A 16,091-nucleotide genomic window follows, 5' to 3' on the forward strand; every position below is an offset into this window, starting at 1 on the left:
AAAGGAGAAATCGACAATTTGTTTCAATTGGGCCACAGTTTTGTCGGCGCCATTGTTTAAATACATATCACGACTTAGGTATGATTTCTCCAAAGGTGAACATCAATTTGTGTGCTGACAATCAATGTTTGTGTTTGTGAGCGCCACCTGTTGTTCAGATGCTGGATGAATGTAGCGCGCGTGTGCTCTGAAGCTGTTCTTCTGCATGTGTGGATATTTAGACTCGCAAGAGATTTTGTCTCCATTTTACAAAGGGGTTTAGACCAGTAATAGAGTAATGAATCCTAAACGCTCATTATTTATTCAAATCAGAAATCTTCCTTTATATAATATGTTCGTTTTTTCAGCTACTAAGTGAGGGTGGGGATCCCCCCCACTGTGCTATGTATACAAATCTGTTGTTGAGTATGTTTACAAAGTATACATAGCTCAGTAGTTATGTCAGAAGATAAGACGATATCATTATCGTTGCAACACTAGCTCAGGACTCTCCCCCACTACTGCTATTACTACCATAACTGGTCTACAATACTTTTGTAAAACCACAAAATCTCAGCTACTGTTTGTCCGACCTCTTCCTCAGTTTCTTTGTGACTTACTCTCCGTACACATCGACTGCATGAGGATCCCATATCTGTTCAGTAATTGCTTGTTTGTGCCAATACCAAACAAGCATATTACTTTGTCCTCCTCTTTGATGTCTGAATGCCTTGAGCAGTGTGTCTGTAACTCAAAGTACTCTGTCGCATATTTTTGTACCGTACTCTCTCTGTCGCCGTATGTCCATCCCTTGCGATGACGAACACGGCTCGATTTGTTTTTGGGACCAAGGATTTCAAGGGGAAAACGCAATATATGCAGTGTCAAATGTTATTTTTCCGTCATGGTAGACTTGGGTGCTCTTTTACTGATAACATTATCTTTGTTGTCCCATTTAAAGACAGTGGACCTTAGTCATAGTTTTGAACACACACGCTTATCCTCTGTTGTATAAAGAAAACAGGACAAAACTAGTTCAAACTCAGCCCTTTTCGAACCTTCTGTACTCTGATTGTGACGCATGTTTGTAATTGTATTGTCTGACTTCTTCTTGGACGTCCCGTATGCCAGCCGTTTTTGTCTAAAAAGCAAAGAACTAGTGTTTTTCATTGTTGTACGACGACATAGATATGTTGCTTGCAGTGATTGTTCTTAATCAAAAGTGGGTTTTACAATTTGGTGAAAAAGTATGTGTACTGAAAGTTAGTGGTGACTGTGCTCCTTGTCAACCCCGGACCCAAATACTATAAATATATATATACAAATAAATACATATGCTTGAAGATATATGAGGAGGATTTAAAATGTGCAGTTTGTCTCATAGTAAAGGAGACAGTACAATATTGTAATTGTGCATCGGTCTTAAAGGGGAAGTTACAGCAATAAAGTAAATCTTTCCCTTTCAATGTACAAGTGGAAGTCAAGGGGCAGATTGAACTCATCGAAAGAGCGCCTTCAAATTAAAGCTCTTGTCCAAAATGTAAAAGTTTACTCTTAAATGTGACCTTGTAAAGTTTCACTCTATATAAATATATGTATAGACTATCAAATGGTAAATGGTTTTGATTTCTGTAACAATGACAGTGATATAATTAAACACCAGCTTGCAGAAGATGTCCTGTTGCATCGTGGGACAGGAGACCGTAGGGGCACCCCGTCCCACACAAATCCTTCAAAATAAAACTTTAAGTGTGGATCCTTCACTGTCGTTGGACTAAGTTTACGACTGCATTTCCTTTAGTTTGACTCAAACCTGTTTATTCAAACTCTTTGTGAGCTCACTTCAGAAATCAGTGTACCGTGTTAGAAATGTAGATGTTTGTATGTAAAATATGGCATTTGTGGAACAAAAGATCAAGGAAAACCTTTCCAAAAAAGCTCAATATGGCACAGATTTATTGTGTATCGTCTTGTGTTTTGTAAATGAAGACTGAACATCTTGGTACTTTCAGTATTTATTACTTGGATATTGACTTTATTTTAGTGATGCTGAAAAGGTGCTGTATTATTTTATGTGAGTTGTTCATTCTGCTGGGGTTTGCATATGGTGCCATTTATCGAGTTCTATGAAGAAGATTATAAACCATATGGAAATAAAATTCAAACTACGTCTGCAACCAATTTGCACTCTCATTTTTAGACGAGCACAGCAACATGACCTAGGCATTCATTTAAAAGTACAATAACTTTACATGATTGGGAAACAAGCGTAAAGGCTGATGCCGCACTGGTTCTTTCTGTTTCTGGCCATCTTGATGTAGCCGCCGTCGCCATATTTTGTGCCCCAGCTGATAAAAGAAAATCCCATTCAATTTCAATGCAGTCCAGTTGTACAGAAGATATTCAGACAAACCTATTCTTGACTAGCCAATAGTCCTGCCCGTTCTCTGTCCCGTAGCCCACCACAAGCACCCCATGGTTCACTGAATGGGTACAGGTTTTGTCCTTGTATACACCTGTAAACCACAATGATGTAATAATGTTCAGAAACACTGCACACATGTTTCAGACACTTACCACTTTTGTAGAAGACAAACGGTTGTCTTGAAGCATCTACAGCCACTGAAATGGGACCAACAGTTGCTACAGCGACTTTCAAAGCTTTTTCATCCCCTTTCGGCAGAAAAGAGTACCCAGTGCAGTTTGCAGCTTTGAAGTCTGGGTGATACTTGCAGTGACCACGCTGAAACAAACAAAAACGGTTTCTGTGCCTGATCAAGTGAAGGAATTTAACCTATTGGCCCCTTTGGTCTGACCTTCCCGTGATAAGGGTAGGAAGCCTCTGCAGCGATGCCCTGGTTTTTCATGATATATTTGAATGCGTGGTTCATGAAGCCGCCGTCACAGCCGTGGTTGCCGTATTTGTTGGAGCAGTCGACCAGGTTCTGGGTACTCAGAGACGTGAGGACCCCAGTGGACTTCTTCAGCTGCCCCTCCAGAGCCCCGGCTGCACTGAAGGCCCAACACGCACCGCAATGGCCCTGCAAATGGGAACATTCACGGGGAGTTCAAACTTGGTCAAAAATCCGATGTGTTGATCATTACTGTTTGTTATCAAGATTTTATTTATTAAAAAACAGAAAGCCCATGTACCATAGATAGTTCCAGGAATCATAGTGAAAGTCTAAAAGTACCCGTTACATCAGACCGCATTTAGAGATTTCCTGACCTGAGCTTTGACCTCAGTGACCAGGCCCTTCTTCCTCCAGTCCACAGAAACCGGCAGAGACACATTCACACTGAGGTTGATCGGACCCCTCTCCAGATCTGAGGGCACTTTGAGACCAGTCAGATTCTTTCTGATCTCCTCCATCGTCTACAGCAACAAACGTAAGGTTTAGATATCACAGGCTTTAATCACAGCAGGTTCGGGAAGCAACCGAGCAACTCCATGTATGATGTTAAAACCACATGGACACGAGCAACAGCAAAGGACTGATGCATTTCCACTAAAATTGGGGGATAATTTTGTGAAAACTGATCTGATGCAGAATATATGCAAACTACTTCCTTTATTATTCTAAAAGCACTTGGGCTTACTGTATATGGAAGCTGCATTTTTATTATTGATATTTTGATTTTAGATAAAATAGAGCTTTCTGAACCCACTGCAGTAGACAAGATGTATATTACATAAAGGTTTCCCACTCACCAGATCTCCATAGTGATTAATGCCCAACTCAAATGAGTGCAAGCCCAGCGATGATTCCAGATTATGAACATTTATTATGTTCAAATTATTCTCCCATATTCTCCGGCGGCCGAGCTCCTCGATCTGGCAAGAAGAGCACATTCATGGACAACAGAGCTTGACCAAAAAAAAACTACAAACAAAGAAGTCTACCTGGTGAGAGTACGACTTTCTGTGCATCTTCTTCCACAGCTCCCAATGGTGATCCAGATTCACGCCGAGAACGGCCAATGCAAGTCCAAGCCGCAAGAATAAAAGTAAGAGGATGTGTTGGAGCATTTTGAAAAATAATGGGAAAATCTGGGACAATTTTTAGAAGCTGATCATGTCTGTGAACTGGTGCAGGCTGAGGTGTCAGCGTGGCCTCTGATTGGCTGATTTAGAGCCCACTTCAGCAGCTGAGGTCAATGACGTTAATAAGCTTCTACATTTGTTCAGACTTTTGACAAGTCTGATTTTATAACTGACCTGATGAATTAAGCCGCATGTTAGACACGTTTTAGACTATACTGAACATAACCTGCAAATATTTAGGTAAATATTGCAAGTATTAGAATAAACCTTATTTATACTTATCATCTTGGCTACTAACCTCTTCCATTATCATTTGTTTATCTTTTTTATTCTATAAAATCACAGTAAAATCATCTTAACATAATACATTTCATGCCTGTAATTTATACTATTTTCACTTCAGATTGAGCCATTCTTAGTTCTTATATATTCCTTCACCTTATTTCCTGAGAAATAGAACAAAATCCGTAATAAAAAGGACAATGCAGAACACAGGGTATTCACAGTTCAGAAAATTTATTTGAAATTAAATCTATAATAAAACAGTAGATTGTTCTGAGATTATGGGCACAGACACTTATAGTTAAAACAAGGATAAAGCACTTAAAAACACAAGAGCATAAAAAATTAACAGTATGCAGTATGTTCAAAAATACTGCAAAAAGATTTTAATATTCTCATATTTTTCTTATATTGTGGGATAAATGGCAAAGGTTGCGATGCCACAAGCGTTGTTCTTATTGCGGGCGATGCGAATGTAGCCGCCTTCTCCCCATGATGCGCCCCAACTGAAATTACAGACATATTTGTTTTTACCAAACACCTTCACTTGATTTCCTATATGTTGTTTTACACAGTAGTTGATGCTCACCTGTTTTTTACCAGCCAGTAGTCTTGACCATTGTCTGAGCCGTAACCAACGACTAGGACAGCGTGGTTTATTGAACTGGGGCTGCATTTAGGGTCATAGTAAATGCCTGCAAGAGGAATACAATTCAGTTCATCCATGTCAGTTCACCTGCATAAAATGGATACATGAATAATGCTCTTCATACTCAAAGGGGGAAAAGGACGACCAGCCAGAAGTGTTTGATTGACTTTGCAGAGCTGGGCGTAAGAGCCTACAAGGGCTACCAAAATTCAACAGACCAACAACCCACTGTAAAATGTAATTAGCATTTTAAATAATTTCAGGTCTTGTTTGTTTGGACTCTGTATTTTGATATTTGGTTAACACACAAGCTTCAGTGTCGGCGACCCCCATATTGGGAAACTTGTGGTCTACTATATACACACACCATCCTCTCCCCATTGTTGACATTCCTTGTGGCATCATCTTTAATGGCATAATATTAAGGTATACTTTATTGTCCTTGTAAGGAAATTTGTCCTCTGCATTTCACCCTTTCTTTGATGCTGCGAGGACATCCCCTGGCTGGAGGATTCACCCATTGAAAATGTTTTTAGTGGTAGGGGGAAACCGGAGTACCTGGAGGAAACCTATGCAGACTCGGGGACAACACGCAAAGGCCCCGTTGAGATAGGAATCGAACCCGGGACCTTTTAGCTGTGAGGCCTCTTGGCCAAGTTGCCATTTTTCAAGACTGGAAAATGAAATATGCTGTTTTGTTGTCTTTTGAGCATTCTCGACTTCCAATGTTTTAACCCTAAGAGGACTAAACCTCCTCATGTGGAAGCATAGAATTGTTGCCATCAGGTACATTTCCCTGCTACTGGCTCCAACCACATTAATGAAATAATACTTACAGGGGTGGGAACTTATAGGTTTACTTCCTCCCACTACTTTTCGAGTATATGCACTGTATTATGTACATATGAAAGCAAAGTTAAAATGTCAGGAATGCATGTTTATGTTATGAACTCAGAACAATCAGTCAATCAATCAATCAATAGTTACTGTAGTTACCTGAATGACCCACAGTGACGATGCTAAATGAACCTGCACATCCAATATCTAATGCCGCCCTTTGCACCTGTGCAGTAGAACTTGTCAGGAGAGCAGTAATTTCTCCAACAAAGGGTATTTTGATGTATAGAAAACTGGTTAAAAGCATCTCTAAAGCTGCAGCCCTTGTGGTCTGTTCATTCTGCAGTGGTCAAGCCAGGAGTAAATGTCATCAAAATGGTTAAAGTTGCCCTACTTGGGTCTGATTGACAGTGCGGGGCTTGTTAGGTGGCCAGGTGGTCATAATGTTATTCCCAATAGACCTACCTCCTTTGTACAGGTGGAACGAAGGCAAGATCGCGTTCACGGCCACAGCCACCGGCCCCACATTAGCCACAACAGACTCCAGCATCTTCTCGTCTCCCCGGGGAAGAATGTGGAAGTTTGAGCAGTATCCAGCTTTGCCTTTCTCAGAGTAGCGGCAAATCCCATTCTGAGAAGCACAGACTGAGGTGAGGTATACGCTACGTGTTGTGAATTCATATAGCGCTGAAATGAGCAGCACTCCATACATTATTCACATATTCACTGCTGAGGCGTGCTGCTCTCGGCACAAATCATTTTCGGGAAAAAGACAATAACAACACATTTGACAGAAAGCTGGTACTTCCTTGTCTGAAATGCAAATAAGGCCATTCTATTCCTCTTTACATTTTAAACACCTCATTCTAAGTCCCATACTAGTTTCTTCATCCTAACTTTAATCTCACTGTTACGTTCTTTCCTTTATGCAGCCGTCGATGGGTCAAAGTGCACCAACAGAACAAGTTATGATCACACTGAACACACTGTGCAAACACTGAGCTAAATATAGTAAGGTATATAAACTATATAAAAATGGTCTTGGCTATTATCTGTCTAGGATGTACTCCTCCGCCTCCGCCATAGTTATCCTGTCAAGCATCCTCAAAGCATGAATAGCACTCTGCCATCTTTATTCGCATCGAGCGGCTCATGGATGGGAAATAAAACCCTGGTGTAACCTGATGCTCGTATAGGAGAATGCAGAACGATGAGACTGGGCAGGTAATGGTCAATACTTAATGGCTTTATAAAATATTTATAGAAAGCCTGTCTCTAGCCGTGTCTAACCTGGTGCTCGTAGGGGTAGAACTGCTCCGAGTCGATGCCCTTGTTGCGGATGATGTAGCTGTAGGATTTGGAGATGTAGCCTCCTCTACAGCCGTGGTTCCCGTCCGTCACGCTGCAGTCGACCAGGTTCTGGGGACTGAGCTGCACCAGGACCCCCGTGTGTTTACTCATCTGTCCCTCCAGAGCCCCCACGGAACTGAAGGCCCAGCACGACCCGCACATGCCCTGGAAACAAGTGACAGCGTTTAATGACTGTGGTTGTTCAACAGTCTCATTTATTTGGCTAATAGACTATCCATAAAATGTGAACATTTAAATCACCTATGTGGAAGCTACTGCCCTCTGCACAAATGAAGGAAAATTATCCATTATGCCTTTAATCTCTTTACCACCGCCTTTGCCAAGCACAGTTTCTCCAGTGTGACTTGACCCAAATCTAAAAGTTTATTGAAAAAAAGCATTGAAATAGCTACAAAAATTGGACGTAAATTAGGATGAGAACACAGCAAAACAGGCGGCAAAAAAGTCACGAAAACTCAACAAGAAAGTGATGGAAATGCAGCAAAAAACTGAAAAATAATTTGATGAAAAATCAACAAAAATGTGATTTAAAAGTAACAAAAAAATCTACAAAAATGTGATGGAAAAGCAACAAAACAGGCCACACAAAGCAACAAAAACAAAAGACAGAAAAGGGATGGCAATGCAAGGAAAAATTGGCTGTAAGCTTTCAGATTTGGGTAAAGAAAGAAAAAATGCAATCGGTTAAGAGGTTTTAATAATCTATGGAAGAAATTAAAAGGAATTTTACTTCTGTAAATGCAGGTGGGCAGGACTGTTGAAATAAAGTTACGGTTAGTAATATTATTCAGTATTCAGTGATGTCATTAAGGTTCAATCATCATCAACAGACCAATATATTGAGCTGTTTACAATGCTGGTACTTTCATGTAAAAGCCAAGCCAGCAACATGCAGAGAATATCTGCACCAAACTTCACACTTTCAACTGAATCATTATAGCACAAATGTAACGATCAACATTGTGTAAAAGCTGCAGTTTTGGGGACACAGAGTCATGCAGCCATTACAATTAGAAATGATCAAACTTTGAAGCCACAAAGTTCAGGGACATACGACAAATTCAGTGCAGAAAGATATAAAAGGATCCACACAGCTTGTGAGCTGCCAAGACGTTTTTTAATTGGTTGTGGCGCTTCACATAACCAATTTTTTGAGCTCACAAGCTGGGGGAGCTGTATATTTCTACTGTTCAAACCCTCACACTTGCCAGGGCAACATTGGAGCTTGTTTTGTGATTTCCATGAGTTACACTGTTATTGAGCTCAGCGCTATCATTCTCAGGCGTGTGTGTGTGTTTGTCTTACTTGGTTTTGCACAGAGCTGACGAGGCCGTGCTGCCTCCAGTCCACAGTCTGGGGGATGTTGTTCATGTTTGACAGTTTCTTTAAAGTGACATTTCTGACTGTGCTGAGCTCCTCCGGCTTCAGACCATTCAACTTCTCGTTAACTTCGTCAGCAGTCTAATGAGAGGGGGGGAAAGATAATGTCAGTGTGTGGTACAGTGAGCACAGAAATAATGAGCATCCCCTGCCCACACGCCTCGCTTCAGCTGTTTGACACACACCAGTCAGCTTCATGAAACAGCCACCACTTCCTGCTTCTTATCGGCCGTTTGATGCTCTGTTCGGGTAAGTCAACAGGAAGCAAGCGTCCAAAAACCACAAACTAACAGCAAAACTCATCAAGTACATGTAGTGGAGTAACATTTTGAGGAAAGGCTTGCAATTGTCTCTTGTGTGTTGTCATTTAACAGCTTTTTTAGTGCCACAGAAATATGAAGTCACTCGTTCCACACTGTTTTAGTTTCACAAGTGTCACCTGAAGTGCACAGTGACAAAAATCCAAAACGTTTATCAAGATAAATGATCAAAATGGAGACTTCGACTTTTATCAGATTAACTTTTTACTTGTGCTTGGATTATAATATTTTTAGGATTCATGTTCATACTTGAGTTAAATATTTGGTTACTCTTCCCACTGTGAGACTTCATGTTGACTTATAAAAAAACACATGTAATTTTGTGTTTATAGTACTTTATCAAAGGAAATTCTTTCTTTCTTACAGGCCCATGCATATGACAGCAAGTATTTTATCTGCACTCTTGCCTTTTACTGTAATTGATTTATTTTATGTTGATGTTTTTATTGATTTTCATCTGTTTTCTTGTGTATGAATTGTGCTCTACAAACAACCTTGCCTTGCCTATTCAACTTAAATGTGAAACTAATATATAAACTTTTTAAAATATTCTAATTTTCTGAGATTTTTAATTTGGGGTTTTTACAAGCTGAGCCAAAATCAAAATGATCACAAAAAAGGCTACATATGTCACTTTGCCTGTAATGAGTCTATATCATAGATTAGTTTTACAGTTTAAATTGAATAACAGAAATATATGCACTTTTTTATGATATTGTAATTATATGATGAGTACATGTATATTGTTAGGCATTAGACACACTCAAACAGATGCTCAACAGATTCTGAGTTCTGTTTGGTATATATATAAAAAAAAAAAAAGTACTCTGTTACTCTTATTTGAGTAAATATTTTGACTGTTTACTTTAGAGCCTAATATGTGTTTGTGTCTGTACTAAAGTAAGGTTCATTTTCAAAAGTTTCTTGTCCGCTTTCCACACCCACGTTGTACTGTTTATGTAGACATTTAGTCAAGAAATAAATCACAGAATGCCTTTGTCAAACTCTTTGAAGAAGAAAGAAAGAAAGAAAGAAAGAAAGAAAGAAAGAAAGAAAGAAAGAAAGAAAGAAAGAAAGAAAGAAAGAAAGAAAGAAAGAAAGAAAGAAAGAAAGAAAGAAAGAAAGAAAGAAAGAAAGAAAGAAAGAAAGAAAGAAAGAAAGAAAGAAAGAAAGAAAGAAAGACGTCACGCAGAACGGCCTGTTCCTTACACATAAAACAGGTGTTGTTCACTGTATACACATATGCAGTAAATGACCAGTGCCTAACCCTCTGTACACTTGCGTAGTTAATCAGATTGACAGAGTGGGATTAGAGCTGCTCCTATATGTTGGTTTTAGATTAAGGATTTGGCAGCCGTGCAGCCCCAGATTAACACTGTCTGCTGATTAAAAGAGCTGATTATTGACAAGACACATCAGACGCTGCGGGGCCTCAGAGCCAAGTATCACAGACGGAGAATAATGATGTTACGCAGGTAGTGTCCAGCAGGGGTCTCACTGCAACAGGACATCCATCCAGCCATGATAAATTATGGATCATGGTAAATCAACTGAGGCTGTTTGTGCTTTTGGCAAAAAAACAGACTCTTTATGCAAATTTGCCCTTTTTACATTAGATACAGCAAGAATAGGGTCGTTTTTAAGAAGCTGCATCATTTCAGTTGTTTTATTCTATTTTTTTTCTTCTTTAAATCAGTCAGTATGTATCAGTATGATAAATATACACTAGACTAGAATTGTTTGTAAACATTTTGGGCTTAGCTGGAGGCAGGAAGCTAGATTCCTATCTATTTCCATTGTGGCTGTTGTCATAGTAACGATAAAGAAATGTCTAACTGTTACTGGAAATATCAGATAAACCTTATTTTATCGTGTCAAATGTCATTCCTCTTGTTCTTGCACTTGCACAACAGGACCACATTTTTAGTTGTAGTTTTAAACTTATAATCGCTATATTTAGTTTAATCTTATTTCTCTTGACCACTTCCTGCCTCCAGCTGATGTCACTGATGAAGTAAGCAGCGAAAGGGTCTATTCTACTATGTGTATTCTGTGCGTTATAAACATTGATGTTGCTATACTGTATATTTTTCTGTGAAGCACCTCATGTGATATTTCTCAGTGAAAAGACTGAAAGTGCTGACTTACTTTTGCTATGATAGTATTTTGAATAATATGCATTTCTCAAGTGTATTTTATTATAGACAACCATTCAAAGCAAGCCTGTGTAAATGAATGAGTGCATTGCTTAAATAGATAAACGTAAGAAATGATTGTTCTTAGGTGTTTAAATATATATTTTTTTAATGGTGTTGTATTCATGGTACCAATAGAGTTTGGGAAATTCCACAGTTGCCATGGAGATCCGCCATCTTTGCAGCTGTTGGCATACATTTCCACAGTTTAAAAAGTGGAGAAAAAAAAGCCATGGAACAACATTAACTACTGAGTCACTGCTGGTAAATACACCTAACTCACTGTAGTGAGTGTTTTAATGTGACCAATAACTCCAGTATTCTAACTTTTAAAATCTCCATTAGTTTACAATTGCTGCTAATCCCATAGCGATATAACATCACATTCCCGAACTCTATTCATCTTATTTCCTGTTTCTTTTTATTTATGTTCCACTTACTACTCATTTGCAGTAAACCTGATTGTTAGATTGTTTCAGTTACATTATTGACCGACAGTGAAAACGCAATTCCCCTTGTAGATGAGCAAAGTTTCTTGAAGTCTAATGTAAAGCACAGGTCATACCATATCAGCCAGGTGGTTAAGGCCCAGAGTGAAGCTGTGTTCTCCGGCTGCGCTCTCCTTGTTGTGACTCCAAATTTTCATCAGGTTTTTCTCCCACAATGCCCTCCTGAAGCTCACCTCAGCCTAAAACACAAAGGCATATCAGATTAAATTGTGCCATTTTGTTTACACGAGTGTATATGTTTGACTTCTTACCTTGTCTTCATAGTATTTCTCATGTTTGACCCTCCACTCTTTCCATGCTTGGTTTAAGGTGAATGAAGAAAGGCAGCAGGCAGGAAAGGCCACCAACAAAACTAGGTAGAAAACATGCATCCTGTGTGGACACAAATATAACAGCGTCAAGTAAATCTGTCTTCCGGGCTCGGTGCAAGTTCTCAGACTGTTTTACCTGGCTCGTATCCCGCAGCAGAGTGCACCCCGTCCGACGCTGCGGAGCTCCTTCACTACAGAAAGAGGAAGTAACGTTTTCACTGTTTTGAGACGCTCCTCTCTGGTTTGTCACAAGAAACTAATTTACAACGAGCTGCTGCCTTGTGGTCCAAAATACTCAAGCCTCACACGGGCGGAAGTGACATGAGTGCTGTGGGGCAGATAGCATAACAAACTTCTAATAACGTTACAAATACATTATCTATCGGGAACCACTGTGTATGTAACTGCGTAATCGGTCAGTTGCCGTGTGTGTGGGTGTCTTTGGTAACTGTGAGGCTGCAATGCTGTTTCTTCACCAAAGTTTCAAAAGAGCTGTAAAGGTGTTTGTGTCGAAAAATGATTTGTCAACAGTGCAATCGACCCACTGAAAAAAAAGAAATGTACTTGTGAAGTTCTCTTTTCTTCCCCTTTTATATCTTTTTGTTAATGCTGACTGTTATATGTAATATAAAAATAGCAATAAAAAAAATAGTGGCAACAATTTGGTTTAGTTTGACTACAGTTCACATTCACTGTTTCTATAAGCTTCTGCAATGTCAAAGGATAGTGTTGCATTAAAATTAAAAATATGATTTTGTATTGGTGATGGGAGAGTGTGACCAATGTGCAAAGCCTTCTCCAGCACATCACAGGGATTCTCAATGGGGTTCAGATCTGGACTCTGTGGTGACCAATCCATGTGTGAAAATAATGCTTTATGCTCCCTGAACCGCTTTTTCACAATCTGAACCTAATGAATCCTGGAATTGTCATCTTGAAATATGCCCATGCCATCAGGGAAGAAGAAATCTATTAATGGAATAACCTGGTCATTCAGGGAGTTCAGGTTGTCAGCTGATCTCACTCTTTTGGCACATAGAGATGCTGAACCTAGACTTGACCAACAGCAGCAGCCCTAGATAAGAACAGTTGGGTAAATCCAGGTGGTGACTTTTTGTTTGTTTTGTCAGGCAGTATATACATATACATGAAAATAAATATATTCTTTAAAAAATAAAATAAAACTGTTTTATGAAATATCGACAGACCAGTTCCTTTTTGAACCAAAAGTGAAGCATCCTTGAGTTCTTAGAAGTGTAAAATTAGGATAACACTTTATTTTACCCTTGAAATATTGTACCTGCCAAATTTAGCTTTGCTTTGTAACAATGTGTAATAACTTGTACCTATGTGTCACATACATGATGGAAAAATATGTATCCGTAGTTTGGAAGAACATAATGTAATAAGACATAAGGCCTTCACTCTAAACCTAACCTTAAAGGTACACTGCGTAACATTTTGGAGTATACTGTTGCGGGCAAAACAAAACATGCTCCTAATGACCAGCTCAACAGAAAAAATGCCATTACTGCAGCGGGTAATAAAAGAATGGATTTGGATGAGGATCTAGCCTGTTTAAATCTCAAATTCTACTGCCTATAGTCACATCTCCATGGAGACGAGCTGGAGACGTACCCACTTCCAGTAAACTTTAAAGTCATATCTTTGGAGAGGTGATTCTTATGAATGTTTGTTTGTACATCAATGATGAAAATATCTGTCATAAAATAAATGCTTGTATTTCATTATTGTTCATTGGGTAAAATTTTACGCGGTGTGGCTTTAAAGGGACTATACGGAGTTTAAAAATGTTAAAACAAAGTATTTTCCTCCCCCTACATGTTCCAGCCATGTCCTAATATGTAGAATGAGCCCAGAGACCTATTCACTACAACTGCTTTTATAATCGTGCACTGTAGCTCAAAAAAGTGTTAAAGGAATAGTTCACCAGTTTTCCATACTGAGATATGTTCTTACCTGAGCTTAGACGAGTTGATGCGTACCTGTCTGGTCTTTGTGCGTGCCCTCAGTCGCGCAAAACGACGCAAGATGTTGTTAACATTTGGCCTCTCCCAATGTATTCCTATAGCTCCAAACGGGGTGAAGTTGGAAGCTACCACGCTCTTCCACGGGCACAGACAAAGACCAGACAGGTACGTATCAACTCGTCTCACCTTAGGTAAGAACATATCTCGGTATGGAAGAACTGTGTGCCGTCAGTCATGCAAAAAGACCAAAGATGTTTTTAGCATCGGCCTCTCCCAGTTAGAGGCAACCACGCTCTTCCACGGGCATGCGCAAAGACCAGACAGGTACGTATCAACTCGTCTAAGCTCAGGTAAGAACATATCTCAGCATGGAAAAACGGTGAACTATTCCTTTAATTCGGGTCAGAAGTGCCGTCATGCACGAGCTTAATACTGCAGACACGGGTATGGCCAGAGGTGGCAGTAGTGAGCATAAAATGACCAACTTGCATCTAGTCTCTTTAAGACCTAATCCTAAGGGTCTTATGTCTTATTACATTATGTACCTTCAATCTTCTAATACATTTTATTCCATTGTATTACATATGTACTAGCTATTACCAGAGGTGAGAGTAAGTCACTAAATGCAAGTCTCAGGTCAAGTCCAAGTCGTGAAGGTCCAAGTCCCAAGTAAGTCCAAGTCAATCGGTCATGGGGTCAAGTCAAGTCAAGTCAAGTCATAGCTTTTGTTAAGTCAAGTCAAGTCAAGTCTTGCTTTAGCCGGCAAGTCACCTCAAGTCACAAACGCCAGCGTGTCTACTTTTCAAAATGTGTTTAATCTTGAAAATAACAAGTGCTTTCTCAAGATATAGCAATTTGGAATTTAGGCTAAAATCAAACTTTTTAAAATCTCATGGACTTGGATTTAAAGTCTAATTAATATTTAATCGCCACAAAATTCAAATACATATATTTTAAATGCTCCAGTCTATGTACAAAATTACCGGGACAGCATTTTAAGGAAGGGGGCCGACTTAAAAAAAAAACATGAGCTGTTTTTCCTTGCAGTCTGACCGGGTTAAGGGGTTAAACGGGAATCGATTCGACCGGGGGTTAAGGGGTTAAACGGGAATTAAAATATATAATAAATATAAAGTCACAGCAAGTCATTGAGAGTCATTGGCCTCAAGTCCAAGTTAAGTCTCAAGTCACAAACAGCAAGTCCCAAGTCAAGTCTTTTTGGAGCTTTGGTCAAGTAAGTCTCAAGTCCCGAAAATTGCGACTCGAGTCTGACTCGAGTCAGTTCGGTACAATGTATCAACGTAGTGTAAAATAAAGTGCTACCTAAATGGGTGTAACATTAATACACTGTTTATAATTTCAATGTAAAGCTTGACCATATGACCATGGAGGTCTGTATCTACCTGCCGCTATAACATTTTAGTTCATTATTATTCTCTGTTTGGCTCATATTTCATTTGATTAATAACTCTAAATACAATAGGATTCAAAGACCAGTGGTTCTCAAACTTTTCACACCACCAGGCTTAGATCAAGATCACATTAGGACTAAACTGGGTCTATAAAGAGTCCAAAATAGACTGAATCAACTGGGTGTAAACCATGTGAACAGAGAAAATGCTAATATATAATATGATGGAATTAGGAAAACAACGTAACGAGAGATTCCTGATTGTGCTGTTGCTCAAATGTTTCTATCATATTCAAACTCCCTCTCTCTAAATTGTAGAGTTGTGTAGTGCATATTTTAGGTGCAGAGAGGATGTCCCTGAATGGAGGTACCTCTGACGACACCGATTTAATGACCAGACCACGCGTATGATGCAAGCCCATTGGCAGAGGGCGGGTTTGGCACTGTCGGTCTTTTCTCTGTTCCGGGTTTGGCCTGAGATGTGCTGATGGAAGCAGGTTCAAGGGGACCAGATGGTGAGCTCCTGACTCAGCAGCGGCCTCTCGTGTGGGGAGCACTTCATACTGTCGTCACGTTACTCTAGCTCCCATTTCAACGTGTTATCAGGTCTGTAAACACAATGGTGATGATGTGATTGGGACTGGGCAAGTCAGAACAATTTGAATATTTTTTCGACCCTATAATATATGTTGTAAAAAACGATTAATCTGTACAGTGTGTCTGGGTCTGTCTCCTGAGTTTCCCCCACCAAACCAAACCAAGCACAGTAATGCTGTTGTACAAGGTCCTACTGCTCAAAATCTGGACTCTA

General features: G+C 39.6%; 2 protein-coding genes across 2 annotated transcripts; both read right to left on the reverse strand.

Moving 5' to 3' along the window:
- Positions 1-4,064, reverse strand: LOC306974405 (cathepsin S-like). Its single transcript, XM_079571637.1, has 7 exons — positions 3,884-4,064; positions 3,692-3,814; positions 3,209-3,355; positions 2,796-3,020; positions 2,557-2,722; positions 2,393-2,495; positions 1-2,327 (listed from the first exon to the last, which is right to left on the reverse strand). The coding sequence occupies exons 1-7, from the start codon at positions 4,007-4,009 to the stop codon at positions 2,228-2,230; spliced, it is 990 nt and encodes a 329-aa protein (XP_079427763.1). The 5' UTR covers positions 4,010-4,064; the 3' UTR covers positions 1-2,227.
- Positions 4,065-4,668: 604 nt separating this feature from the next.
- Positions 4,669-12,061, reverse strand: LOC306974398 (cathepsin K-like). The gene is made up of 8 exons (XM_079571630.1): positions 12,015-12,061; positions 11,819-11,939; positions 11,624-11,746; positions 8,469-8,624; positions 7,083-7,307; positions 6,258-6,423; positions 4,896-5,001; positions 4,669-4,812 (listed from the first exon to the last, which is right to left on the reverse strand). The coding sequence occupies exons 2-8, from the start codon at positions 11,936-11,938 to the stop codon at positions 4,713-4,715; spliced, it is 996 nt and encodes a 331-aa protein (XP_079427756.1). The 5' UTR covers position 11,939; positions 12,015-12,061; the 3' UTR covers positions 4,669-4,712.
- Positions 12,062-16,091: the final 4,030 nt, after the last annotated feature.

Source organism: Gobius niger (assembly GCF_951799975.1).
Source record: "Gobius niger genome assembly, chromosome: 14".
NCBI classification, from domain to species: Eukaryota; Metazoa; Chordata; class Actinopteri; order Gobiiformes; family Gobiidae; genus Gobius; species Gobius niger.

Coding starts and splice junctions, on each gene's coding strand:
- LOC306974405 (XM_079571637.1), bottom strand. CDS start 4,009: ATGCTCCAACACATCCTCTTACTTTTATTCTTGCGGCTTGGACTTGCA. Junction 3,356..3,691: donor TTAATCACTATGGAGATCTG/GTGAGTGGGAAA, acceptor TTGTTGCTGTAG/ACGATGGAGGAGATCAGAAA. Junction 2,496..2,556: donor GTTTGTCTTCTACAAAAGTG/GTAAGTGTCTGA, acceptor TGTGGTTTACAG/GTGTATACAAGGACAAAACC.
- LOC306974398 (XM_079571630.1), bottom strand. CDS start 11,938: ATGCATGTTTTCTACCTAGTTTTGTTGGTGGCCTTTCCTGCCTGCTGC. Junction 11,747..11,818: donor AGAAATACTATGAAGACAAG/GTAAGAAGTCAA, acceptor TTTGTGTTTTAG/GCTGAGGTGAGCTTCAGGAG. Junction 5,002..6,257: donor GTTCCACCTGTACAAAGGAG/GTAGGTCTATTG, acceptor TTCCTCTTGCAG/GCATTTACTATGACCCTAAA.